This window comes from Xenopus laevis, chromosome 1S (genome assembly GCF_017654675.1).
Source record: "Xenopus laevis strain J_2021 chromosome 1S, Xenopus_laevis_v10.1, whole genome shotgun sequence".
In the NCBI taxonomy this organism is placed as follows: Eukaryota; Metazoa; Chordata; class Amphibia; order Anura; family Pipidae; genus Xenopus; species Xenopus laevis.
This window is the reverse complement of record NC_054372.1, coordinates 3,220,252-3,246,329: the sequence shown is the minus strand read 5'-3', so window position 1 is coordinate 3,246,329 and position 26,078 is coordinate 3,220,252. Positions and strand designations below refer to the sequence as shown.

At 42.6% G+C, this 26,078-nt stretch overlaps 2 protein-coding genes and 1 pseudogene across 4 annotated transcripts; all 3 read left to right on the top strand.

Annotated features, from left to right (window-relative positions):
* The first annotated feature begins 6,593 nt into the window (after nt 1–6,593).
* On the top strand, nt 6,594–7,484 carry LOC108705748 (annotated as a pseudogene).
* Nucleotides 7,485–9,051: 1,567 nt separating this feature from the next.
* nat8.6.S (N-acetyltransferase 8 gene 6 S homeolog) lies at nt 9,052–14,452 on the top strand. 3 transcript variants are annotated; one of them, XM_041572636.1, is made up of 2 exons: nt 9,052–9,173; nt 13,300–14,452. In XM_041572636.1, exon 2 carries the CDS (start codon nt 13,334–13,336, stop codon nt 13,991–13,993), a length of 660 nt encoding a protein of 219 aa, XP_041428570.1. In that variant the 5' UTR covers nt 9,052–9,173; nt 13,300–13,333; the 3' UTR covers nt 13,994–14,452.
* A 1,657-nt stretch (nt 14,453–16,109) lies between these two features.
* Nucleotides 16,110–23,386, top strand: nat8.7.S (N-acetyltransferase 8 gene 7 S homeolog). Its single transcript, XM_018242582.2, has 2 exons — nt 16,110–16,348; nt 22,321–23,386. The coding sequence occupies exon 2, from the start codon at nt 22,350–22,352 to the stop codon at nt 23,004–23,006; it is 657 nt and encodes a 218-aa protein (XP_018098071.1). The 5' UTR covers nt 16,110–16,348; nt 22,321–22,349; the 3' UTR covers nt 23,007–23,386.
* Nucleotides 23,387–26,078: the final 2,692 nt, after the last annotated feature.

Genomic DNA, 26,078 nt, shown 5'->3' with positions numbered 1-26,078 from the left:
TAACTCTGTGAGCGATACTTCTAATTAGTAAATGAGTGTGAGCTCTAGTTAGTAACTCTCCATCTGTCATCTCTGGTTAGTAACTGAATAACCACCTCCACTAATGGGTCTGTGAGTATTGACTCCTACTAGTAATTGTGTTAGCCATCTCCTGTATGAGGCTTTGTGAGTGCAACTCCAGCTAGTAACTTGCCCTTGACAAATGACTGTACCTCCAGCACTGATCACATGAATAAATAACATGTTGGACTATGCTTATAACTCAGCAACATTTGGGTAAGCTATGGTTACATTGCACTTTAACTTGTACAATGCACTTTAAATTGAAGGCTACTGATTAGGCAGAACTGTATTCAGTAGGGTGAGTGGGGGGAGGAGGCACAATTTTTCATCCAGCGTTCAGTGCAGAAGCCAATGATATGATGGCAATATACTGTATCTTTACATAGTTGCATAGTTAAGTTGGGTTGAAAAAAGACAAGAGTCAACCCCTCCAAATAAAACTCAATGCACATCCAGACTCACACTGGCCCCTCCATACACTGAAACTATATATACCCATAATCTATATTCATTGTAGCTTTTAGTATCACAATAGCCTTTGTATTATGTCTGTCCAAGAAATCATCCAAGTCCCTCTTATAGTCATTAACTGAATCATCACCCGGCAGTGCATTCCCCAACCTCACTGTCCTCACTGTGATGAACCCGTACTCTGTTCCTTTAAATGAAACTTCTTTTCCTCTAGTCTGAAGGGGAGGCCTCTGGTACGTTATTCTCTTTATGGGTAAAAAGGTCCCCTGCTATTTGTCTATAATGTCCTCTAATGTACTTGTAAAGTCTAATCATGTCCCCTCGCAAGCGCCTTTTTTCCCCCAGAGAAAACAACCCCAACCTTGTCAGTCTCCCCTCATAATTTAACTCTTCCCTCCCTCTAACCAGTTTAGTTGCACTTAGTCTCTGCACTCTCTCCAGCTCATTTATATCCCTCTTAAGGACTGGAGTCCAAAACTGCCCCCATACTCCAGATGAGGCCTCACCAGGGACCTATAAAGAGACACAATTATGTTTCATCCCTTGAGTTAATGCCCTTTTTTATACAAGAACTTTATTTGCTTTAGTAGCCACAGAATGACACTGCCCAGAATTAGACAACTTGTTATCTACAAAGACCCCAAGATCCTTCTCATTTAAGGAAACTCCCAACACACTGCCATTTAGTGTATAACTTGCATTACGCCTTGATAAAGCTATCACTGCGAAACGCGCGACGGCGTTTGGAATCCTTTTTAACTTAAAATTTTAGAATAATTTCGGTCTTTGGGTTAACGGAATAGAAGGGGTGGTAAAGAAATCTACTTCTACCAGTGCTCGGGTATCTCTCTCTTCTCTGCTACTAAAGCTCACAAGAGCCCGCGGATTTGTGGTTTTTTAGGGTTATTTAGTTTCTCTTCAGAATAGGATTTAGATTAACAAACGAGACCACAGTCCCGGATACTCTGCCTCCTTATCTTTGTGGTGTCCCAGGGATAGAAAACAATTTAAGAAGCAGCTTTTGGGACAACTCCACCCCCTTCAATTTTCCATTTCTTGCTTAAAACCTTTTAACCTGAGCATTCTGTGTGTTTTTAATAATTATTTATCCCATCAATTGTGGTCCTCCTTATATCAACTACTCTATTTATTATCTATTTATTATTAATTACTTGGCACTGTCTAGCACTTTATAATTAATTAATTTGGAAGCAATTATGAATTTATGGTAATAGCCATCTTACAATAATCTAATAAGCACTTAAAGCACTTTATATCTTTATTCTAATTAATTCCTTGGTCGGATTGATTGTGGGTGAAAACATCAGGTACCTGATAATACACTGTATCATAAGGCTATTAATTTGTGCGAAGTATTAATTCTATCAAGTATTTATTAACCTTTAAGTTAAAGTATAATCAATAGAATAAATTTTTATTGCACTTGCACTTTAATGTAATCTTATTTTGTTAAAACCAAGCACATTATTATTTTTATTGGTTAGTGATTGCCTTCAGCAATCACAAAATACTTAATAGGTAGTTTAACATTTGAGGAACTGCTGTACGAGTGGGAGGCAATTGGGGTTCTTTTTATAGAATTAATTGAAATCACTGACTTAGGTCAGACCTCTGCCTCCGCCGTGGGTTTAAATTAAGTTTGAAAGGATCACCTTGTTTTTGTATTTAACTTGCATTTATATTATATTTGCCAAAGTGCATAACCTGCATTTATCAACATTGAACCTCATTTTCCAGTTTGCTGCCCAGTTTCCCAGTTTAGACAAATCACTGTGCAAAGTGGCAGCATCCTGCATGGAACCTATAGTTCTGCACAATTTAGTCTCATCTGCACAAATAGAACCAGTACTTTCAATGGCCACCTCCAGGTCATTAATAAACAAGTTGAAAAGCAAGGGACCTAGTACAGAGCCCTGCGGTACTCCACTAACAACACTGGTCCAATTAGAAAATGTTCCATTTACCACCACTCTTTGTAGTCTATCTTTTAGCCAGTTCTCTATCCAGGTACAAATACTATGTTCCAGGCCAATATTCCTTCATTTAACCAGTAACCTTTTGTGTGGCACTGTATCAAATGCTTTAGCAAAGTCTAAGTAAATCACATCCACTGCCATCCCAGAATCAAGGTCCCTGCTCACCTTCTCATAAAAAGAAATTAATTTAGTCTGGCAAGATCTATTACGCATAAAACCATGCTGGCACACACTCATAGTATTTTGATTTGCAATGAAGTCAAGTAGTTTATCTCTTAGTAACCTTTGGAAAAGCTTTCCTTTAAGAACAAATATATTAGTAGACAACAAAGGTAGCAAGTGCTGCGATGGAAATGCAGGGGGGCATCTGCCTTCCTAGTGTTACATAAGGGGCCACTGTCTTGACTTAATACTCTTTGTATATTTTTGTCAGCAGGTGAAGGTGTAGGAGGGATGGCATGGCCAACGTAAACATACAGAAAAACAGCAACTGTGACCATGATGTGGGTCCGCAATATATACAGAAATGATGATGGGACTGTATTTTTATTTACATGCTGAAATTCTCTTTGTGCCATTCATTCTCTCTCTAGAGTTCCTCCCTGTGTTTCTGGCCACCACTTCCTACCTGCTGTCCCTGGCCACACTAGTCATATTGCTGGCTGGAGCTTGCTATATAGTATCCAGTGACTTTCACCAGAATATGCGGAGCCAGAAAAGGGACCTGCTGAATACAGAGAAGACCTACATGATGAAGAGCAATTCCTGTTTCTGGGTGGCAAAAGCAGACATGGAGGTTGCTCTGTGCATGGTGGCAGCCCATCCATCAAAGGTCACAGAAGATAAGATGATGCTCAATTGCCTTATTCAGAAGGGACCACCAGATAAAGGGAATTGGCAAAGTGCTTTGTCCATGTACTGTATGGGTATAAAGTCATCTTTTGAGTAACATACTGGACTGGAGCATTGGGGTCCCACCGAGTCCCAAACTCAGGGCCCCCTACATGCATGCGCATGTACGAATGCTGGTCAGCAAGCCGCCCCACACATGATTGTTTTTGTTTTGGGGGCTGGTCAATCGTGGAGCGGGTCTGGCCCGGCTCCAGTCCGACCCTGCATATATAGTACAATATGCAGCCTATGAGTCTCTGAGTGCCTTCTCTAAAAATAGTAACTCAGGGACTAACAGTGCTAACAATTCACTGGGCACCCTGGTCTAGGGACACTTGGATAATTTCTTTCACCATCCCCATACTGGTTACCAAAAGTACTAATGATTCAAAAATGCACACACCACCTCTATCAGGATCCAAATTCTATTAGTTAATGTACTGTAGCAGACTGAAATTCAGTTACCCTATATGTTTACAGGCAGCCCCCAAAAGTTTATAGACAACTAACTCGATCCTAATTCAGAAGAGGAAACTATTTCCTGATCATGTGTTACAGAGTAATCTGTTCCATAACTGGCCAGGAAGGGTCATTGTTCTATTGTAGGAAAGGACTAAATCTCCTCTCTTCTTGGATTCCACCTGGGCAGGAAGGTTAGAAGCCTAGAAGCCAAGTTAATTTATTATTAGGATATTTCTATGAATGACAGTTAGATTCAGGGTATATAGTGAGCAGCCTGATGCTCCTACGAAGAAAGTAGAAGGATTATTAGTCTTCGGTGTACCACCCTCAGGATAGGGACTCAAGTGAAATATGTAAGGGTACATGCTGTTCTGCTTATGTTCCAGTTGGAGGGCCTGAAACATGGGGTTGGACATTTTCAAGTTGACTATCTGCAAACTGCTTACTGGCCTCTGATGGGTAAATACTTCTGAAGGTTCCATTTGTATATGCTGAACAACTGTGCTGTATCATCTGTGCCTATTCTCCAACAGATTGGTTTGACATTCCTGCCATTTATTGATTTCAAATGAGAATTAGAGTTCATCAACACCCTTCCTCAAACACTATGCAAAGGTGCCACCAGAGAGTCATATGTAATATGTTCTGCAGGAGTTGCTACAGCACTTCCATTTACCAATAGATTTATATTAACACTGTAAGTGGTATCTCCAGCAGGTAGACCTATGAGTGCCACTTCTATCAGTCAACTTGTAAGGGGGTGAAAGGGACATCTACAAATATCTAGGAGGGTGGAGTTGAAGAACATGTAATGGAGACAAGCCATAAGGGCAGATGAATAGAGCTGCAGGCAGCACCCAGAAGAGCAAGGAAGAGTAAGGCCTAGCTAGTACAGGTATTGTTTTGTTATGGCACACTGTAGCCATGTGAGTCAAGTCAGAAGAGTGAAAATGGGCAACTGTAACCCCCACCAAAGGGTGAGTAGGAATAACTTCCCCACAGGTACCCGTCAGTTAGGGTTTTGAGTTAGTAAGACAGGGTAGTGGTTGGCTTTGAGGTGCTTCAGGTAAGAGACCTGGGAAGTGTTGGACATCCATTGGAGAGCGCCTGGCAAGACTGGTGTTGTGGGTTCAGTCCTGTAGAGGGGAATGAGGAGACAGGCCCCAGGGGTCAACACTGGAGGCTGATGGCAATGATGTGAGTGAGAACACAAATGGACCTGGGTAACTGGAAGATTGTGTCTTGTCTAATTGACAAATTCTTTCTGTGAATTCCTGTTACCTGCAAAAACATGTGACTCTGGTGTCTGGACAGAATAAAGTTGCACATTAGTGATAATTCCCAGCACCCTTGTCCTAATTCCTGTGTTTAGTGCAAGAAAAGAAATCTGAGGGTATTACTGCCTACAAACGTTGTATGTTCAACTTCTTATTGGTAACTCTGCGGGACAATTGCGTCATTTTTATCAGGTAGATCTAGGAATATCACCTCTGTCAGGTCATTCTGTGGGATCAACCTGTTCTGAACCTTCTAAAGAGCTCCCCACTCTGGCCTGTGTAACTCTATCCTTAATATAAAAAGGTACTAGCACTCATCCATGCTCCTTTACAGCCCAATGTGAGCAACAGTGCCCCCTCTGTCCTGCTTGGAGGAACTGCAGATGCACACAATGGTGCATGGGAACCATGGAATTACTCACAGCCTGGACCCATTGGTTATGCTCGAGCTCCCTTAGCGACTTGCCGCAACAGACTTGTGTGGTTGAATGCTGTGTAGGTTACAGCTGCAAGAAATTTCATTTAAAGTAGAAGCCCTGCTTATTTTAAACCAATAGCCAAATATGCAGGACCCCTGTTCTGTTACCAACTGCATCACTAGCTGTGCAGAATTTATGTTCTGTCTTTCCCTTTAAGTTGCATTCACCTACATTGAGCACTAAATAATGGGGGCTCATCTAGAGTGCACTCGGGACACATTGGAACACAAGAGTTTGTAGTTTGTGCGGATATATTTTTTATACCTGGCCCAACCCATACCTGCTTACCCAAAGCCCGACCCACACCTGTTTACTCGCTTACCCCATTGTCACACTGTCACTTTCTCGTTTTGAACAAGGCCACTGTCTACCAGCAGAACTGACAGTCAGAACAGGCTTGGAGAAAGGGCAACTGGACTAAAGGTAAAGGAACCTGTGCTATTTGCCTTACGACCTAGGGGGGATTCTGGGTAAGAAGGAAGGGCTTTAAGTTCCCAGAGAAGATGTTGGGAAATATCTGCCCCTGGGGTCCATTATCTGCATTCTGCCTGTCAGTACAGTAAGTGGAAATATTCTACTGGGGACACTTGCTTGGATTCTGTCTGTCAGTTCAGAGTCAGTTGGGTAACTAAGAGCGACATTTCTGTGTATTTTTTTACTGCCAATACTCTGCACCAAATATACAGCCTTCTCAATTGCCATCACCCTGGGTATGAGTCTTGGGGACACTTGCCTGGACTCTGTATTTCTGTACAGTTCAAGTTGGACTGTATCGGGTCAAGCTGAGAATGCCCTGCTGGGGTCACTTGCCTGGATTCTGTCTGCAGTGCTCTTACCCAGAGTGAGTTCAAGTTTTGTGGGGGTTTAGATCCCCTTTAATGTGCAATATGTGAACAATGAGAGCAGAAAAAACACCATGGTCATGTGACTGGGTTAAGTAAGTGATTCTAGATGTTCTTAGAGTTCTAAGTTCTAATTCTTAGATGTTGTAAGAGTTTTATTCATTGTTTTTTTAAAAAAAAAACTTGCATTGATAAGGCTAAACATCCTGGCAGTGCTCTTGTGCCCTGTGTTGACTTAATACTTGTTGTGTTTTTTTGTTTGGCAGGTGAAGCTTTTGGTGTAAGAGGTCTAGCATGGCCAACGTCTCCATACGCAAATACAGCAACAGCGACTATCAAGTGGTTCACTCCATGTTTGGAGAAGGGGTGATGGAACATGTGCCTGCATGTTGTTTCTACCTGCTGAAGCTTCCTCAGGCCCACCTTGTTCTCTCTCTGTCGCTTCTTGTTGTGTTCCTGGTTGGCCACCAGTTCCTACCTGCTGACCCTGGCCATGTTGGTTGTATTGGCAGCTGGAGCTTGGTATAAACTGCACTTTTCAATATCACCAGTATGTGAGCCAGAGCCAGAAAGATGATCTGCTGGACATAGAGAAGACCTACATGATGAGGAGAAATTCCTGTTTCTGGGTGGCAGAGTCGGACGGGAAGGTTGTAGGCATGGTGGCTGCTCAACCATCAGAGGAGTCAGAAGATGAGATAATGCTCAGACGCCGTTCAGTTAGAAGGGAGCACCGGATGAAGGTATTGCCAAGGCTCTGTGCCTGAAGGTCATGGACTTTGCCAGACAGGGTGGGTACAAATCCGTCAAGCTCCAGACATGTATAGTACAATATGCAGCACATAAGTTGTATGAAGGCCTGGACTTTGAAAAAACAGCTGTTCTGATTGTTCCATTTTTTGGACGATTTGCAAACTTCTCGATCTTTACTTATAGATACAGAATAAAGTCATCCTCTAACCACTCACATTAATCCCAGAGACCACGCCCATTTTTGGTCACATCCCCCTAATTACCATGTTCATTTTACAAAATTTGGCTGGTTATGAAAGTTTGAACATATTTCTGTGTTTTTTGATAATAAAAGGTGAATTGCCCTTAAAACTGTGAGTCTAATTTCTGTGATTTCTGTTACAATTACTTATTTGCTTATCTCAAAATTGTTTTTGATCTGCATCTGGTGGCTGCTCTAGGCTCTCTGCCAAAAGCCAATTAAATTAGAAACATTGTATCTTTTTTTAGCTGTTCTGCACAGAGAAAATTGGGACTTTCCAGTACAAACCGTTGACTGCGGGTTGAGCAGTCAAACGTGGGACTGTCCCACTGAAAACGGGACAGTTGGGAGGTATGCAACAGTACCATACACATGTAAGAATGTATTTCCTCGTACAGAAATGTATAAATAAATAAATATATATATACATATATATATATATATATATATATATATACACACACACACACACTGGTAGTACTTGGTCTGGTTCTGATGAGGAAGTTCAGCTAATGCAAAGTAAACAGGTGCACTGACCTAATAAACTAGATAAAGATATTAAATGTGCCCCCCACAATGTCCACGTGTCACTCATCATTAGTACATGAAAAATAGATTAAACTGAACCCCGGGGTCTTGCCTAAAGCATTAATGATCTAGTTCCATGCACAGATCTTTATCAGCCATAAACATACATTAATACTGTTTAGAATCATAATGCATTGTATGTATACAGTATACAGTACATATATATTACCTCTCTCTTTCTACACACATATAAATATACATATTTGCACATAGTGGAAGAGTAGTGAGTGGAGTATACGTATAGGTTTCTCCCTTATACAAAGCGGGGGCTCCAGGTTAATTAGGCTCAGTCAATTTATTGTAGGGAAAGTCTGGTGCCTCAGGTATTGGCTGAAGGGATAGGAATCTCTATGAGGCTCTGCTGCAGGGCCAAGGTTGCTGGGAGCTCTAAGGTACTTTGTACATTGTTACCTTGTTTGGGTTACATGAGACCCTTATGTAGACCCTACAGGGATGAGGCTCTCTTTTCTAATATAATGAAGCCCCTGCACAAGTGTTTTTAATACTCTGTTTTGTTTGTGAGCTGTTTGGCAGATAAGAAACTGCGCAGTGAGAAAACTGCTTCAAATTTGGAGTCCCTGACACCTATCTGCCTTAACACTACCAATCCCAATACAAGCAAACCCCCACTATATATATATAAACAATGGGACCTTGTATTGTCTCCCCCCATGGGTAAGGCTGCAGGCAGCTCGTTTTAGGAGTCTGGTCCCAGAAACTGGTGTGGCACCAAATTGGATTCACTCTTCATTGGATAGTTGTGCAGTAAATGTGATGAAGAGAAGTCACAGACCCTGCCGTGTGGAACTGTTGCTCTGCTCTTGCCCAATCCCTTTGAAATAATATTTACCAACAGGGATTCACACTGTGTATCTGAATACAGTCAGACGCTATGAGACAACATTGCAGCAGAGCCAGAAGCTGAGCTGGTTTGTGATACATACGTCCAAGTGCCCTTTGGATCTCCCAAATTCAGCCAAATAGCTGGTAGCTGATTAATATCAGGGAAGGGGGCCAGTCTGGAGCTGGAATCTAAACGTGGGTATCCAGTGCTGCAGTCATTCAGGGGAGAGGAACGGAGAGAGGACTCTGCACCCCACCAGATTTTGGTAAATAAATATAAATGACCTGAACTAACCAACCCCTCATGTAACTGGTTACAATCTCTGTCCTTCTCTCTTTCTAATGTGTGAACAGGGGACGTGTTTAGTACAAGGTTTTCTTTCCTAGGATTGGCACTGCCATGTCAGCCCTACAGTCGTACCGTCCTTTGGCTACAAAGGTGCCAAATATATGCAACATTAGTGTGAGTCTGCCTTTAGATACGCCGCCCTTTTGCTTTACTTGTCATAATCTCTCCACAGCAGCTCCCACCTTGGATCTCGTTACTCCATCTTTTATGTGTGATGGCACTGCACATGCTCAGTGTGGGTCAAGTTAAGGGATCGTCAGAAATCATCAAAACAGCTGAAAGTATCAATAAAGTATATCTGTCATAGAAGCTGATCCTACAGGCCTGGTTTCTATGCTGCCATGCAGTGTGAATGTCAAGATCAGACTTGTGTTAAAGGGATCCTGTCATCGGAAAACATGTTTTTTTCAAAACACATCAGTTAATAGTGCTACTCCAGCAGAATTCTGCACTGAAATCCGTTTCTCAAAAGAGCAAACAAGTTTTTTATATTTAATTTTGAAATCTGACATGGGGCTAGACATTTTGTCAATTTCCCAGCTGCCCCTGGTCATGTGACTTGTGCTGTTTTTCCTTCTCAATGTAACTGAATGTGTCTCAGTGGGACCTGGATTTTACTATTGAGTGTTGTTCTTAGATTTACCAGGCAGCTGTTATCTTGTGTTAGGGAGCTGCTATCTGGTTACCTTCCCATTGTTCTTTTGTTTGGCTGCTGGGGGGGGAAAAGGGAGGGAGTGATATCACTCCAACTTGCAGTACAGCAGTAAAGAGTGATTGAAGTTTATCAGAGCCACAAGTCACATAACTGGGGGCAGCTGGGAAATTGACAATATGTCTAGCCCCATGTCAGATTTCAAAATTGAATACAAAAAAATCGGTTTGCTCTTTTGAGAAATGGATTTCAGTGCAGAATTCTGCTGGAGCAGCACTATTAACTGATTCATTTTGAAAAATATGTTTTTTCCCATGACAGTATCCCTTTAATGAATATATTGTATATATAAAGTATATACAATATAATGTTATTTACTCTCTGTTCTCAGAGAAGTTACAGCAGCCCAGAGCATGTGCAGAAGAAGAATGAATAGGGTATGCTGTGGGATGGGGTAATGTAAATTTGGAGGTACATATCTTCCCTGCTAAGGGCAGTTATTGCCTTGAGCTGCCAGAGAGCCCCATGTCTACATTCTTCCAATCACACAGTGTGAGAATTAGTTGCATCTCATGGATAACTTTCAGCAGTGCAAGATCAACTCACCAGACTGAGCAGGCGCAAGTACAATACAAGCAACAGCCACTTTCCCTTGCACAAATATAACCCACCCCAAGGGGTCACCCATAAAGGAACAGTAACACCAAAAAATGAAAGTGTTTTAAAGTAATGAAAATATAAAGTACTGTTGCCCTGCTCTGGTACAACTGGTGTGTTTGCTTTAGAAACACTACTATAGTTTATATAAACAAGCTGCTGTGCAGCCATGGGGGCAGCCATTCAAGCACAGGATACACAGTAGATAACAGATAAGTACTACTATAGTTTATATAAACAAACTGCTGTGTAGCCATGGGGGCAGCCATTCAAGCACAGGATACACAGTAGATAACAGATAAGTACTACTATAGTTTATATAAACAAACTGCTGTGTAGCCATGGGGGCAGCCATTCAAGCACAGGATACACAGTAGATAACAGATAAGTACTACTATAGTTTATATAAACAAGCTGCTGTGTAGCCATGGGGGCAGCCATTCAAGCACAGGGTACACAGTAGATAACAGATAAGTACTACTACAGTTTATATAAACAAGCTGCTGTGTAGCCATGGGGTCTACTTTAATTTTTTGGTGTTACTGTTCCTTTGATATATATAATGCAAGGTTACCTGTACAACTCATCTCTATATGTATATTGCTTGTGTTTTCTGGTGTTGGCACATTATATCTGTGTTTCCTAACAATGCCAATGCCTGTACAATCTACAATCTATAGTCTCCTATACTGGTGACATTTAATTTCTATTTCTGAATGGCTCTTTGCTCTATGTAATGTAGTGTAGCCCGCTCGCACAACCCTGGCCTTCAGCAATTCGACGCCTGGTGTGATGCTTGACAAAGGGGTCTGACCCCGAAACGTTGCACGTTTGCAGAATAAACACACAAGGGTATAACCCTGCTGTTACTAGCCTCTGTGTGCCAGTGTCTTCTTGGACATCTTTGCTCAATTGCTTCCAACTAGGAGATATGTGAGTCTGATGATATAAACATGTTGCCTTTGTTCTATTGAGCATGTCATGTTGGGGCAGTAAGTTCCAGCACAGAAATGGTTAAGCTTTCTAATTTTTCCGAAATTCAATAAGCCTTCTTCTAGAATCCACATTCTGAGGAAACCTCACAGTAGGGGGTAATTCACAAATAGCCACTAAATGGCATAAGGACAGACTGTCTGCTGGGGGGACTGAAAACACAATTATCATTCCTGTGCTATATTGGGGTGGTCTGTCTCAAGGCAGATTTAATTGTAATATTGTTTGATGCTCATAACTTAAATATCCTCTAAAAGAGATAGAAATCATCGCCCCTTTACTTACCTTATATCTAGGACTTCTCAAGGAGCCCAAACACTCCCACATTATGATGGTCCCTCCCAGTATTACCTGATATTCTGATAAGGCCAGAATAATATGTGTTAGTCCTGGGGTGTTTGGTATTTATGGAAAGAGAATTACATTTCCTACCTGATATTCATGGTTTCATACCTTTGCTATACACCCACATATAGTTTAGGTTGGTTGAAAAATCCATGTCTCCAGAACAGCCTGTTGTCAATTGGTGACCCACCCTCACCTTTCTCATTGGATGGGGGCGTGACCTATCTCTTCCCAACCTGGATATCAGGGGTCCAGACAACTGGGAAGATATATGCCTTTGGGGACCAAGCTGCTTTCTCGTTATTTCTTCTGTTCCCCCGGAACAGGACTCGTATAAGATCCTTCTGTAGGTAGGTTCTGTATTTTTATCCCTTTTTATTCGTTGCCTTGTATGTTATTTGTAATTGTATCTGATCTTTTTATATTTGATGCACTGTCCACTTTGGACTATTAAATCTACAATTTAATGAGTTTGTCTTTGCTGCTCTAAACAAACCTTTAACCCGAAGGGAAGTGTGCATGTTAAATGTATGTTACCCCCTCTTGCTAGTTAGACGGAAAAGTGTGTGTTCGATCCTTTGTCTGCTGGAAGGGGAATTTTGGGTTGGCTTTTGATTGACTTGACCTGTAGTAAGTGGGATAAGCCTCTAGTGAGTGTCAAGAGTAGGGTGCTTGTGGCCCTTAATGGCAGAGACACACGTGGAGATTCAGAGAGATTAGTCGTCTGGCGACAAATCGCCTCTTCTTCGGCGACTAATCTCCCAGAACTGCCTACCCGAAGGCTAGAATCAAAATTGCCAGTGGGATGGCACTCGGAGTGCTTTGTTTTCCTGAAGTCGCCTGAAGTTGCCTCACAACTTTGGAAAACAAAGTGCTCAGAGTGCCATCACACCGCCGATTTAGATTGTAGCCGGCAGGAATGTAGTTCGGGGAGATTTGTCACAGGGCCACTAAATTTCCCTGAATCTCCACGTGTGTCTCTGCCCTAAACGAAGTGGTGGCAGTTTTTACGTTTTGGCATGTTGGGGCTGTTTGGGTGTGACTGCGTGTGAGTTCTGCACAGGTTAGCAAGGAACTGAGTTGGCCTTTACAGTCCCATGTCACGTGAGTCTGTGGTGGCGGGCGTGACAAGCACTTATCTCCAGGTTACTGCTATTGATATATTATAATTTATTACATTTTAAAGAACTCCTGGCTCCCTAGGTAGCCCATGCTCACAATAGATTTATTTTCTCCCAACTATATCAGTTCTGTAAGTCTGGCTGCCAACCTTCTACACTGACCATCCCAACTAAGAATGCTCAGTAATTGCAGTTGCAAGCTGTATGCCCCATGACCAGATACCAGGGATAACAGGCATTTATTTGGGGTCAGCTTTTAACATGTTATTTCTTAGTTATAGGTGGAGGCCTTTGCTCAGTCGGAGTATCATGGCCAACGTCTCCATAAGAAAATACAAAAACAGTGACTATGAAACGGTCAACTTCTTGTTTGTTGAAGGAACAAAAGAGCATCTCCCAGCAGCCTGTTGGAACACACTGAAGAAGCCTCGGTTTTATTTCATCATTATTGTGGCATGTGCCAGCATCTTCATGTGCACCAGTTCCTATGTTCTGTCCCTTACAAGCCTTGTTGCCCTGTTGGCTGTTGGCTGGTATGGCTTGTACTTGGAATTCCATGGGTATGCAAGTCGGTGCCAGCGTGAGGATATGCTTGATATTGAGAATTCCTACATGATGAGTGACAATACTTGTTTCTGGGTGGCAGAGATAGACAGGAAGGTTGTGGGCATAGTGGGTGCCAAACCATTAAAAGAAGCAGATGATGAGCTGTTTCTGTTACATCTCTCTGTTGCCAGGGACTGTCGCCAGCAGCGGATTGGCACAAAGCTGTGCCAGACAGTCATTGATTTTGCCAGGCAGCGTGGTTTCAAAGCTGTGTGTCTGGAAACAGCAAACATACAAGACGCAGCAATAAAGTTGTATGAAGCCGTTGGCTTTAAGAAATCCCTTGTTGCAATCCCCCCATTCCTTCTTAACCAATACACATCTTTCACAGTTATTTATTACAGATATGATATCAAATCATAGGAAATCCAGTGCTTAATAATCCATAGGACACAATCTTCTGCCACCTTCCATCAGCACCGGCCTACAGCCACATCAACTGGTTTCATGAGCAGAATCAGAACCTAAGATCCAAGATGAGTCTGAAACCCTACAGACTGGAGAAGAGGAACCAGTTCAGATGGTTATTACTAAATTCATTTTGGAAAGCCACCATGGAAGGGGAAGCTCCAGAAGCCTCCTGAGATGTTTCACTTTCAATGTCAAAAGAAAAATAAACAGTAGACAAACTAATATCAACAAGTGTGGGATCGACTCTGTCCACATGATGTGGAATAAGAAATTTAACCAATCTTAAATCAAAGCTGGGTATCAGTCAATTTTTCTTGATTTTACTCTTAGAGTTTTTTAAACACAGGACATGTCATATGCATTTCTTCTGATATTCCTTCCCATGTCTTGCTATTAAACAGCATATTTGTTGCCATGAGTTCTGTTTTAATTTGGAGCCATTAGTAACCAGACACATTGGTGTCACTCACATCTTGCATGTATGTCGTGTCCTCCCTTGTCCCTTATCTTGAATGTCTCTACACCAAAGGTTCATCCTCTTACTCAACCAGCGCTCATCAATCTGCTTCTTCAGATGTCAAGATGACTGATTGATGACCGAGGGATAATTGCTGAAGGTTTAAAAATGTGCCCTAGAGTCAGCAGCTGGTGATCATAGACGTAACAATTACGATCTTTTCTGTAAATATCTTTCCAAGAAAGATTGTTCATTTCAATACACACGTGTACTGCTGAATCATCAGATATACAGGTAGAAACAATAGAATTCTACATGTATGTGACGATTCAGCACTAACAATGGGCGGAAAATTTTCCGTCTGGGCCAATCAACGCGCCGTCCGATTGGCTCGTCTCCTGCAATACACGCACCGAATATTGTACGAAAAAAAATTTGTACGATATTATTGGTGCGTCTATGGCCACATTTATTAGGTTCATACAAGCTTGCCTTACTTGCACCCTCATGCATAACTGCATATCAGCTCAGCTGTTCCCATATGTGACCCACCAATCCTCCATATTTCATTATAATTTCTCATTCTTCAACCATAATTCATCAACCATTAGTTTTCTTTCCCAGTTCTTCACCCCCTCATCCATCAGTTCTCACTCTATCAATCATCAACATCTTTAATTCATCAATTCATTACATGCATATAACATACATTCATTCACAATTAATACATAATAATTATATAAATAAATTGATTAGAAAATGTTATTGCTCTCTCAAGCTTGCTCTACAGTCTACATTTTATTCTACTGTTTCAATTTTGCCCTACTGTCACCATCATGCGGCATGCCCTATTATCACCATCTTGTTTTAATGTCTCTACCTTTTCCTACTATCTTCTTTTGCCCTATTGTCACTTATTTGTCCTGTTGTCTCCATCTTCTTCTACTATCTTCATCTTGCCCTACTGTCTCCATCTTCTTCTACTATTTTCATCTTGTCCTGCTGTCTCCATCTTTCCTTGTCTCTGACTTGCACTGTTGTCTCCATCTTTTCCATCTGTAGTTATCTTGTACTGTTTTCTCCCATTTGCCCTTCTGCCACCATCATATCCAGACATTGTCATCCTGTCCCAGTCTTGTTTTACCAACACTAACATGTCCTACTGTTGCCAGTTTGCCTTACTGTCTCTATTTTGCCCCACTGTTCTAATCTGTTATTACACACTAAAGGTGCCTTGTTGCCCTGATTTTCTGTTGGTATGGCCTCAACTCTAAATGCCATCAGCATGTGATTCACTGTTAGAGGAAGGACCTTGTTGGAAACCTGGAAGTTCCAATTCCTCTTTCTTGGAGTCAGTAGGGAAGATTGTGTCCCTGGGATCAAATATATAATTCTGGACTGCGAATAATCCCATGGAGGAGATAGATATACCACACAAGATAGTGAGGAAGGCCCTATGCCTCTATGACAAAAGTGAAATGAGTGTTGCCTGGTCTTTATTGATCTGATTAGGAGCTAGCGCTATGGCACAAAGGGTGTATTCCCATGTCACTGCTTCCCATAGTAATCTGTTGGGAAACATGCTATAGTGCCCATGACTCAAGCAAATATTTCTGATCTCCATTGTCCACCTGTCACCAACACATGTCCTATAGGCAGCACGTATGACATAAGTTTCTGTGGGAAGTAGTGACAGGTGGAATGGAATGTTGGGAAATCCAGGGCATATCTTTATTAGGATTGTGCAGAGTCCGTAGGTCAGTGTTATAGGTAAGGATCATACAGAGCCGGAGCCACGTGTTTGTGAAACAAGAAGGGAGGATTCAGCCTTGTGCCCACCAAAGCAGCAGGTCAGTTAACACCCCTCCAGGGTTTGTCAGTTAACCCTATATCTGCTGCTTTATTACAATAGGAATTGCTGGTCATGCCTTGAAATGGATACCTGTAGGCTTGGAAGTAACCAGCTCCACTGTTAGTTTTTGGCTGACAGTCCCAGAGAAGTTATGTAATGCTTCATCTCCAGGGAACATAGTATTCATTATATTCTCTACCTTCTAGTCAGCTCATTTAAACTTTACTTTTCAGAGCTTTGTGGCTGATTAGAGAGAGAACTGTGCAGAGAAGTGTCTAGAAATGCTTCTTACATAGTAACATAGTAACATAGTAACATAGTAAATAAGGTTGAAAAAAGACACATGTCCATCGAGTTCAACCTTTTTTTTTTGTTTTTTTGTTTATTAACTACCTATCTGCCAGTTGATCCAGAGGAAGGCAAAAAACCCATCTGAAGCCTCTCCAATTTGCCTCAGAGGGGGAAAAATTCCTTCCTGACTCCAAAATGGCAATCGGACTAGTCCCTGGATCAACTTGGACTATGAGCTATTTCCCATAACCCTGTATTCCCTTACTTGCTAAAAAGCCATCCAACCCCTTCTTAAAGCTATCTAATGTATCAGCCTGTACCACTGATTCAGGGAGAGAATTCCACATCTTCACAGCTCTCACTGTAAAAAACCCCTTCCGAATATTTAGGCGGAACCTATTTTCTTCTAATCGGAATGGGTGACCTCGTGTCAGCTGGAAAGACCTACTGGTAAATAAAGCATTAGAGAGATTGTTATATGATCCCTTTATATATTTATACATAGTCATCATATCACCCCTTAAGCGCCTCTTCTCCAGCGTGAACATCCCCAATTTGGCCAGTCTTTCCTCATAGCTAAGATTTTCAATACCTTTTACCAGCTTAGTTGCCCTTCTCTGTACCCTCTCTAATACAATAATGTCCTGTTTGAGTGATGGAGACCAAAACTGTACGGCATATTCTAGATGGGGCCTTACCAGTGCTCTATACAGTGGGACCCCCTCCTCCCGTGACTCTCTGCCCCTTTTAATACAGCTCAAGACCTTATTTGCCCTTGATGCTGCTGACTGGCATTGCTTGCTACAGACAAGTTTATTATCTACAAGGACTCCAAGGTCCTTTTCCATAATGGATTTGCCTAGTGCAGTCCCATTAAGGGTATAAGTGGATATTGTTACATCCCAGGTGCAGGACTTTACATTTATCAACATTGAATCTCATTTGCCACTTAGCTGCCCAGATTGCCAGTTAGTCAAGATCCTGTTGCAAGTGCCACATCCTGGATGGAATTAATTGGGCTGATAGTTTTGTCTCATCTGCAAACACTGATACATTACTTACAATCCCCTCCCCTAAGTCATTAATAAACAAGTTAAATAAAAGTGGCCCCAATACTGAGCCCTGAGGGACCCCACTAAGAACCTTACTCCAAGTAGAGAATGTCCCATTAACAACCACCCTCTGTACCCGATCCTGTAGCCAGTTTCCTATCCATGTGCAAACGACTTCATTAAGCCCAACAGACCTTAGTTTAGAAAGCAGTCGTTTGTGGGGCACAGTATCAAACGCTTTGGCAAAATCCAAATAGATCACATCTACTGCCCCCCCACTATCCAGAATCTTACTTACCTCATCATAAAATGCAATCAAATTAGTCTGATATGACCTATCCTTCATAAAGCCATGCTGATTGTTGCTCATAATGCCATTCATTAGGACAAAATTTTGAATGTGATCCCTTAACAAGCCTTCAAATAATTTGCCCACCACAGATGTCAAGTTTACTGGCCTATAATTGCCAGGCTGAGATCGTAATCCCTTTTTAAATATTGGAATAACATCAGCTTTTCTCCAATCCATAGGCACCATACCAGATGACAGTGAATCTGAGAAAATCAGAAATAGGGGCTGGTCTAAAACTGAACTAAGCTCTCTTAGAACCCGGGGGTGTATGCCATCAGGCCCTGGAGCCTTGTTTACATTAATTTGTATTAAAGCTTTTTGAATCATATCCTGAGTCAGCCACTGACTAGATTGAGCTGAACCATTCGTGCAGTTATTAAGTGAGCCTGTGAACCCAGACTCCTCTATTGTATACACTGAAGAAAAGAACTGATTTAACACATTTGCCTTTTCTGTATCTGTTACAACCATACTGGTACCATTATTTAATGGAGCAACACTCTCAACCTGCATCTTTTTACTATTAATATATTTAAAAAACTTTTTAGGGTTAGTTTTCACCTCCACCGCAATTAACTCTTCATTTCTTTTCTTAGCCTTCCGGATTGCTGATTTACAACATTTATTACAGTGTTTATATTCATTAAATGCAGCTTCTGTCCCAACAGATTTGTAGTTTTTAAATGCCTTTCTCTTCTTTCCCATTAACATCTTTACCTCTGTATTAAGCCACACAGGATGATTCTTAGAGCTTCTACGTTTAGTCCTTAAGGGAATAAATTGAGAACAGTAATGATTTAATATCATTTTAAAGGACAACCATTTCTGTTCTGTGTTTTTAGCTGAAAACCTAATGCCCCAATCAATACTCTGTAGGGCAGCCCTCAAGGCACTAAAATTAGCTTTGGCAAAATTCATGGTTTTTGTTGCCCCAGTATATTTTTGTTTTTTGCACCAGACATTAAAAGATATAACATTATGGTCACTATTACCCAGGGGTTCAATGACTTGCACATTTGCTATAAGTTCTGGCTCATTAGAGATCACTAAATCAAGAATAGCATTTTTTCTGGTAGGCTCCTCAACAACCTGTGCTAAAAAATTGTCGTGCAATAAGTTTATAAACTTGTTCCCATTAACTGATCTAGCAGTACCGTTGCTCCAGTCAATATCTGGGTAATTAAAATCCCCCATTATCATTACTTTACCTAAACTAGCAGCCTTTTCTATTTGCATTAGGAGCTTTGTCTCTTCCTCCTCACTTACATTAGGGGGTCTATAGCGACTCCTACAATTAATTTGCTGGATTCTTTACAATTGGTGAAGAACTCCACCCATACGACTTCTGGCCCCTCATTTTCTAACATAACCTCCTCCTTTATATGAGCTTTTAAATCCTGCCTAACATACAGACATACCCCTCCTCCTTTTCTATTGCCTCTGTCCCTCCGAAACAAAGTATAGCCACTGATATTTACTGCCCAGTCATGTGACTCATTCAGCCATGTTTCAGCCAATCACATCATATTTTCCTTCCATCACCAGCAGCTCCAGCTCTCCCATTTTACCAGTCAGACTTCTTGCATTTGTAAACATACATTTAATACTGGCACCATATTGAACATATGACATGTGCTCCTCCCTATCCTTAACAGTATCCCTAGCCAAATCTCCTCCCCCATTTTCCCTTTCTTTGCCCACTATCTCATCTAACCTGTCTACCACTGAATCTTTTACTGAACCCTCCCCCCCCACACCTAGTTTAAAATCTCCTCCAACCCTCTAGCCATCTTCTCTCCCAAAACAGCTGCCCCATCATCATTGAGGTGCAGCCCATCCCTAGCAAAGAGCCTGTAGCCGACTGAAAAATCAGCCCAGTTCTCCAAAAACCCAAAACCCTCCTCCCTACACCAATCTTTTAGCCACGCATTAATCTCCCTACGCTCCCGCTGTCTCCTTAGCGTTGCTCGTGGCTCAGGTAATATCTCTGAGAAAATTACCTTGGAAGTCCTCGCCCTCAGCTTTGAACCTAGTTTTTTAAAATCATTTTTGAGGACTTCACCACCTCCTCTAACTTTGTCATTGGTACCTATGTGTACCAAGACCGCTGGGTCTTCCCCAGCCCCTCCCAATAATCTGTCAACTCGTTCCACCACATGCCGAACCCTAGCACCAGGCAAGCAGCAGACTGTTCGGCATGTAGGGGCCTTGCGACAGATTACCCTATCCACCTTTCTAATAATTGAATCCCCTATAACTAGAACCTGCCTTTCCTTCCTTGCACTCCCCCCACCACCCGTATTAGAGCCACTGCCTCCCGGGGTGCTCCGAGAGTCAGCCTGCTCCATACACGCCAGTTCGGAGTTTTCCTCCCCAGCATCTTCAGCCAAAACGGCGAATTTGCTGTTTTGGACAAACTGTGGACCAGCCCCCCTACTCTTCTGTCCCCTACTTCCCCTCTTGACTGTCACAAACCTTCCTCCCTCATTAGCCTCCACTGCCCCTTCTCCTCCCCCCACTCCACTAGCCCCTGCCAGTGGTTGCTCTGCGAGCCTCCTTTCCTCCCCCTCGTTTGCCGATGCTCTCAGTGCTGCAAGTTCACCCCTTAGAGTCTGCAGCTCAGATTCCAAGATGAAAACCCACTGACATCAGTAACTAAATGCTCTGGTGGCTGGCTGGGGAAGCAGCTGTTGAAAATCATGATATTAGTAGCGTAAAATTGCTGATATAATTTCAAAAACCTGCCTTGATCTTACCAAATTGGAACTTGGCAAGCTGCAACTCCCGGGAGAGAGCGGTTACATGGACTCTTTCCGCTCAATAGGCCTTGTTGTACTATTGGAAGGAGGGTTAACCACTCTGATTCCACTCATATAACCTGATCTCACAAATACAGTAACTTGGCTGACAGTGGTTCTTAAACACAAATTAAACTCTTTATTGATGGATTAGATCAGGAGTGCCCATACTTTACTAATGAGAAGTCTACCTTTAGTGATGTTGTCCCATTTTGATCTACCTTCATAATATCACTGTTAGCATTCTGTTATATTGATTTATGAGAGAATTTAGATTGTTTAACAAACAACTATTTCTTATGTAACCTTAATGTAATAAATCTCTGAATGAAAAGAATGAAATAGGAGGGTTATTTAGACAAGCCTTTTGTTGGCAGTGTCTTGACCTCTACTGATCCCCAGCTAAAGATCTACCTTTTGGGCACCCCTGGATTGGATTCTCTTTGACTGGTGCGGATTGGATGGTACAAACATCAATCACTTAATGTTACTTCAAACACTGTCAGCCCTTGGTTGTTCAACTTACTTTCAGCTGTAGCATCACAACACCCTAGAGCTAGTACTCACTGCCTTGGTGGAACAATGCCTAGTGGTGTATTACTCCAGCATTCTCCTACCCCTTACCCTGACTGCTTGTGTCCCTATACTGGTGGTCTTGTCACTATTGTCACTAACCCTGCCTGGACTCCTTGCTGGAGCCTCTGGCTGCTCTACTAGTAGAGTGACTATTACAAGAAAGAACATTTGGTGCCCTCCCCTTTTAAAGATTAGGAAACCCTGACACCCACTGGGCAGTCACTTAACTGCCGGGGAAACACCTTCAGGGTTGAACTCGGCTGATGGGACAATTGGTAAAAACCTGGTGGGCCCAGACCCTTGTGGGCCCTGCCGACCCAGAGCCTCACGTGTTTACAGACTGCTCTGCCACCTATCGCCCCCCCCTCCGTCCCCAATTGTGCCGCAACTAAAGGACATGGACGCACTGTGGCTGCAACTGAGGCAGGGGCCTGTAGGGGGGGAAGCACTAGAGGCAAGGGGGCCCAGTGGGGGGGGCGGTGATGGAAGCACTGATGGACCTCTGACCTGCAAGTCCAACGCTGAACACCTTAACCTAGGAATTAGCAATACTCCCTCTCTTCTAGCGTTCTCTAAACATTCTGCACACTGCCTATAGGGAGTAATGCAATGGGAAGGGTCCCTGGACTTCTCATGTGGGGCCAAGGCACATTCACCTGCTGAACAGGTGGAATAGAGCAGCCCAGCCGTAAGAAGTACAGGGAATCGGTTCTCTGACCTTGGCTAAGTACTAACGTGGGATTGGGTTGACAATGGTAGGTTCCTTATGGTTTTATGCAAATGGACCTGTCTCATCTCTACTGGATTTATCTCTAAACCAAATGATACTAAAAGATATGCTCTGTGTGGTATTATTTTAATCTCTATTTATTTTTATTATTATCATCTGATTACAATTTAGACATAGGCTCCGTTGGGAGAGGACATGACATGGCAGAATTCTCTATAAGAAGATACAAGAGGAGTGACTATGATACCGTTCGGCGCATATTTGCACAGGGAATGATGGAGCAACTCCCAGCCACCTTGTTGTATTTGCTGAAACTTCCCCAGATCCAGGTGCTTCTATTCATTCCATTCATCACTTTCTATCTGCTTTCCAAGTCCTACACATTCTCCTTTGGAAGCCTGGCTCTCCTGATGGCTGCCAGTTGGTATGGCTTAAAGTCAATCTTCTCCCACTATGTGAATAAGTGCCACAGAGCAGATCTACTGGACATTGAGAAGTCCTATATGTTGAATGGCAATTCCTGCTTCTGGGTGGCAGAATCTGATGGGAGAGTAGTGGGAATGGTGGGAATCCAACCCACCCAAGATTCCAAGGATGCAATGGTCCTCCGTCGGCTCTCTGTTGCATCTGACCAGCGGGTGCGGGGCATTGGCAAGGCCCTTTGCATGAAAGCCATTGACTTTGCCAGGCAGCGTGGGTACCGGAGAGTGAATCTGGACACATCTATGATTCAGCATGCTGCGCACAGGCTGTATGAAGGAATGGGCTTTGAGAAAACTGATGTCAAAATCCTTCCAAGCATTACTAGAAGATTCACACATTTCTCTGTTTTCTATTACACATTCTGGATTGAGTAATCATGGGCTGTCACCTCAATGGCACATTCATTGTATACGCTTCTGCCCACCATGATGGTTTGTTTGGGGCAGTCCAGTGTTATATTTACCGCACCCTCACCTTATCCACTTTCCTGCACTGGTGGTGCTGGTGAAAACCCCCCGAAACGTTGATGTGTGGTGAAAATAACAATAAATAACCTGCTGATTATGAAGTGTGTGCGGAGCCGTGATTATACTGCAATTTGTTTGGGGCAGTGCCAGGGGCACAGGTACTTGTAAATGCTTTATATTATACGTTCTAGTGGGCAGGGTCCTACCATCCCATGTTTATTCTATAAGCCTTGTCTGTTCAATGATTGTGAGACCTCTGTTTAATATAAATTAACCTAAAGTGCTGTATAAGAATCACTATATGAATAAATAACGATGATACACCAGTGGCAAGTTCTTCCATACCGTGCAGCATGTCAGTCCCAAGAAACTGCTAACTAGCCACGTAGCCTGTTTACTGTTCTGGGTCCATCTCCTGGCAAGGTTCATAGGGATGGTTTTAGGTAAGGGCTGGAATGGTATTTATCATGGGCCCCCCACCATCATAGAGGGCAGAGGGGCTGAAAATAATAAAAGTAAAAGTATGAAGGACATATAGTACTTTATTTTATTGGTATAGCTATCCAATCTGCAGTCTCCCACCTTGTTCAATGTAAGAGAGGTCAATTCATTTCATATTTAGCTGTAATGAATTCTCATCAAGAGGACACAAAAACCTTTGTTGTGCCACTGTTAAAGCCTAAAAGTAGTGAACAACAGAGGAGTCAAGGGCTTAGGATGCAAAAGGATTATGTTTGGTTTCCTTGCTTAACAGGCAGCCATGATACATTTTTTACCAGTAGATGAGCAGGTTCCCTCTTAGGAGTGTGAAGGAGGATCCAAGCAGCAGACTTAATGGTGATTACAGGGGAGAGAAATGGGATTCTGAGATACTGGTTGGTGAGAGGCTACAGTAGTCAAAACGGGATAGGATAGGGGCATGGATTAGTGTTTTAGCAGTTACTTGTAAAATGAATGGCTGTATCTTTGAAATATTGTGGAGGAAAAGACAGCAGATTTTGGCAGTGGCATTAATGTAATTAAAGAAGTGTAGGTTTTTGTCATAGATAACCCCCAGACAAACAGCCAAATCTACAAGGATTAGGGTCATGCCATCTGCAGTAATAGTGAAGAGAAGAACTTGGTGTGGCGTTTATACAAATAGCCTGTAGATGTCACTGTGGTTTCTGGGTAAAGATCACGAGCAAGATCTGGGCCTGGGAACAGCAGAGGGCCAAGTAGAGAGAATCCTGCGGCACCCACACAGACTAAACTAAACCAAGGAGGGGGATTTTTAGCAAAAGCTGTAGAGAAGGAGAGGTTAGAAAACAAGGACACAGCTTCATCTTGGAAGCCAAGAAAATAGAGAATTTGCAAATGAATCATTGGTCAATCATATGAAAAGCAGAAGATAAGTCCTTTGGCCTTGGCAGTCTGGAGATTATGTGCAACTCTACATAAGTTTGTGTCAGTGCAGTGTGCCGGTCAGAACCAGAATGCATAGGGTCCAGCAGAGAAATTTACTAATATGAGATCTGGGAGCAATTGTGCTGCTGTTGCTGGAGGGTATGGGTGTTACGCAGTGCCAAAAACCAAAAGTGGCATCACGCGCATTTGCCTTCCTGAAGCCACTGAATGCCACCCCCGTATGTGGACACGCCCCCTCTGATGTCACTGGATGCTTACTGCACATGTGAGTCTGGAATTTAGAGAACGAACCTGAATGCGGGAGAATGTGGATGACGGACAGTGACAGACTGGGATGTCTGGAGCAGGCCGTAAGTAGGGGTAGGCACGTGCCTAGGGTGTAAAGTGGGGGGGGGGCGCCAGACACGTACCTTCTCTGCCTCCTTTCCTTAGTCCAGGCCCCTCTCTACCCTGTGAATAAATTCAAGAATCTCCCGGTAAATTTTTTGGACGCGTGTCCGAAAAGTCGATTGAGTCAAAATCGTTGCGCTTCAACACTATTCAGACGCCCATTGACAATAATGTCAGCGTCAGCTTGGACGCAGGCGTTATTGGCGATTTTTTAAATTTTTTCATGAAAATATCCAAATTTCACGATTTTTTGCAAATTTTTCGCCATTTCGATAATTTTGCGGGAAATTGGCAATTTTTTTTGGGCAAAGCGAAACGGGAGAAACTCCCCATTACTACCCATGAGTCAAACATATACTGCTCTGGTAACCGGCTCTGAACAAAGCTGTCACAGTAATAGGGAAATTAGATTGCAAGGGAAATATATGATGTGCCTGATCAAAGGAAAACTAACTGGCGAGGGGAGAAATGGATTCACTTAGCCTAGCAGGAGGTTCCTGTCTGACCATGGGAAAGAGAAGAGCCCATGAATAGGAAGCAAAGAGAATCAGAACTCTATACTTGGGGGAGATTAGATTGTCAGCTCTATCAGGGAAACATATAGCTGCGAAATATGCTGGCGCTATATAAATAAATGTTATTAATAATATCATGTATAGAATCAAAGAACTAAATGGCAGGAGAAGTAGAATGGATTCACTTGCCTGACCATGGGAAAAAGAAGAGCCCAGGAAAGGGAAGGACAGAGAATCAGAGCTCTGTACTTGGGGGCGTTTAGATTGTAAGCTCTATCAGGGAAACATATCATATATGTAATCAAAGGTGAACTAAATTGCAGGAGAAGCAAATGGAACAGTCCAGGAGCAGGAAGGACAGAGAATCTAAGCTCTGTATTGGGATAGCTTAGATACACAGGTCACTGTTCATGTAAGGTGTATCAGGTTGTTGACAACTATATCCCCAAATCAAAGTCCCAGTGTTTGGTCATTTTTGGGACTTACCTTTGACCGCAGTTTTCCATTGTCCCATTGCTGGTGCTCCCAGCTGTCACTCTTGGTCAGATTATTTAACAGGACAGTTCTGTTGTTCGTTGATCTGCCCACGGGATCCATCGAGAAACTGGAATGTATACCCCCCCCCCATGATAACTCACTAACCAGTCTGGATCTGCATTGTCCTAGG

What these genes read in the sequence shown, in the direction of transcription:
- nat8.6.S (XM_041572636.1), top strand. Translation starts at nt 13,334, where the DNA reads ATGGCCAACGTCTCCATAAGAAAATACAAAAACAGTGACTATGAAACG.
- nat8.7.S (XM_018242582.2), top strand. Translation starts at nt 22,350, where the DNA reads ATGGCAGAATTCTCTATAAGAAGATACAAGAGGAGTGACTATGATACC.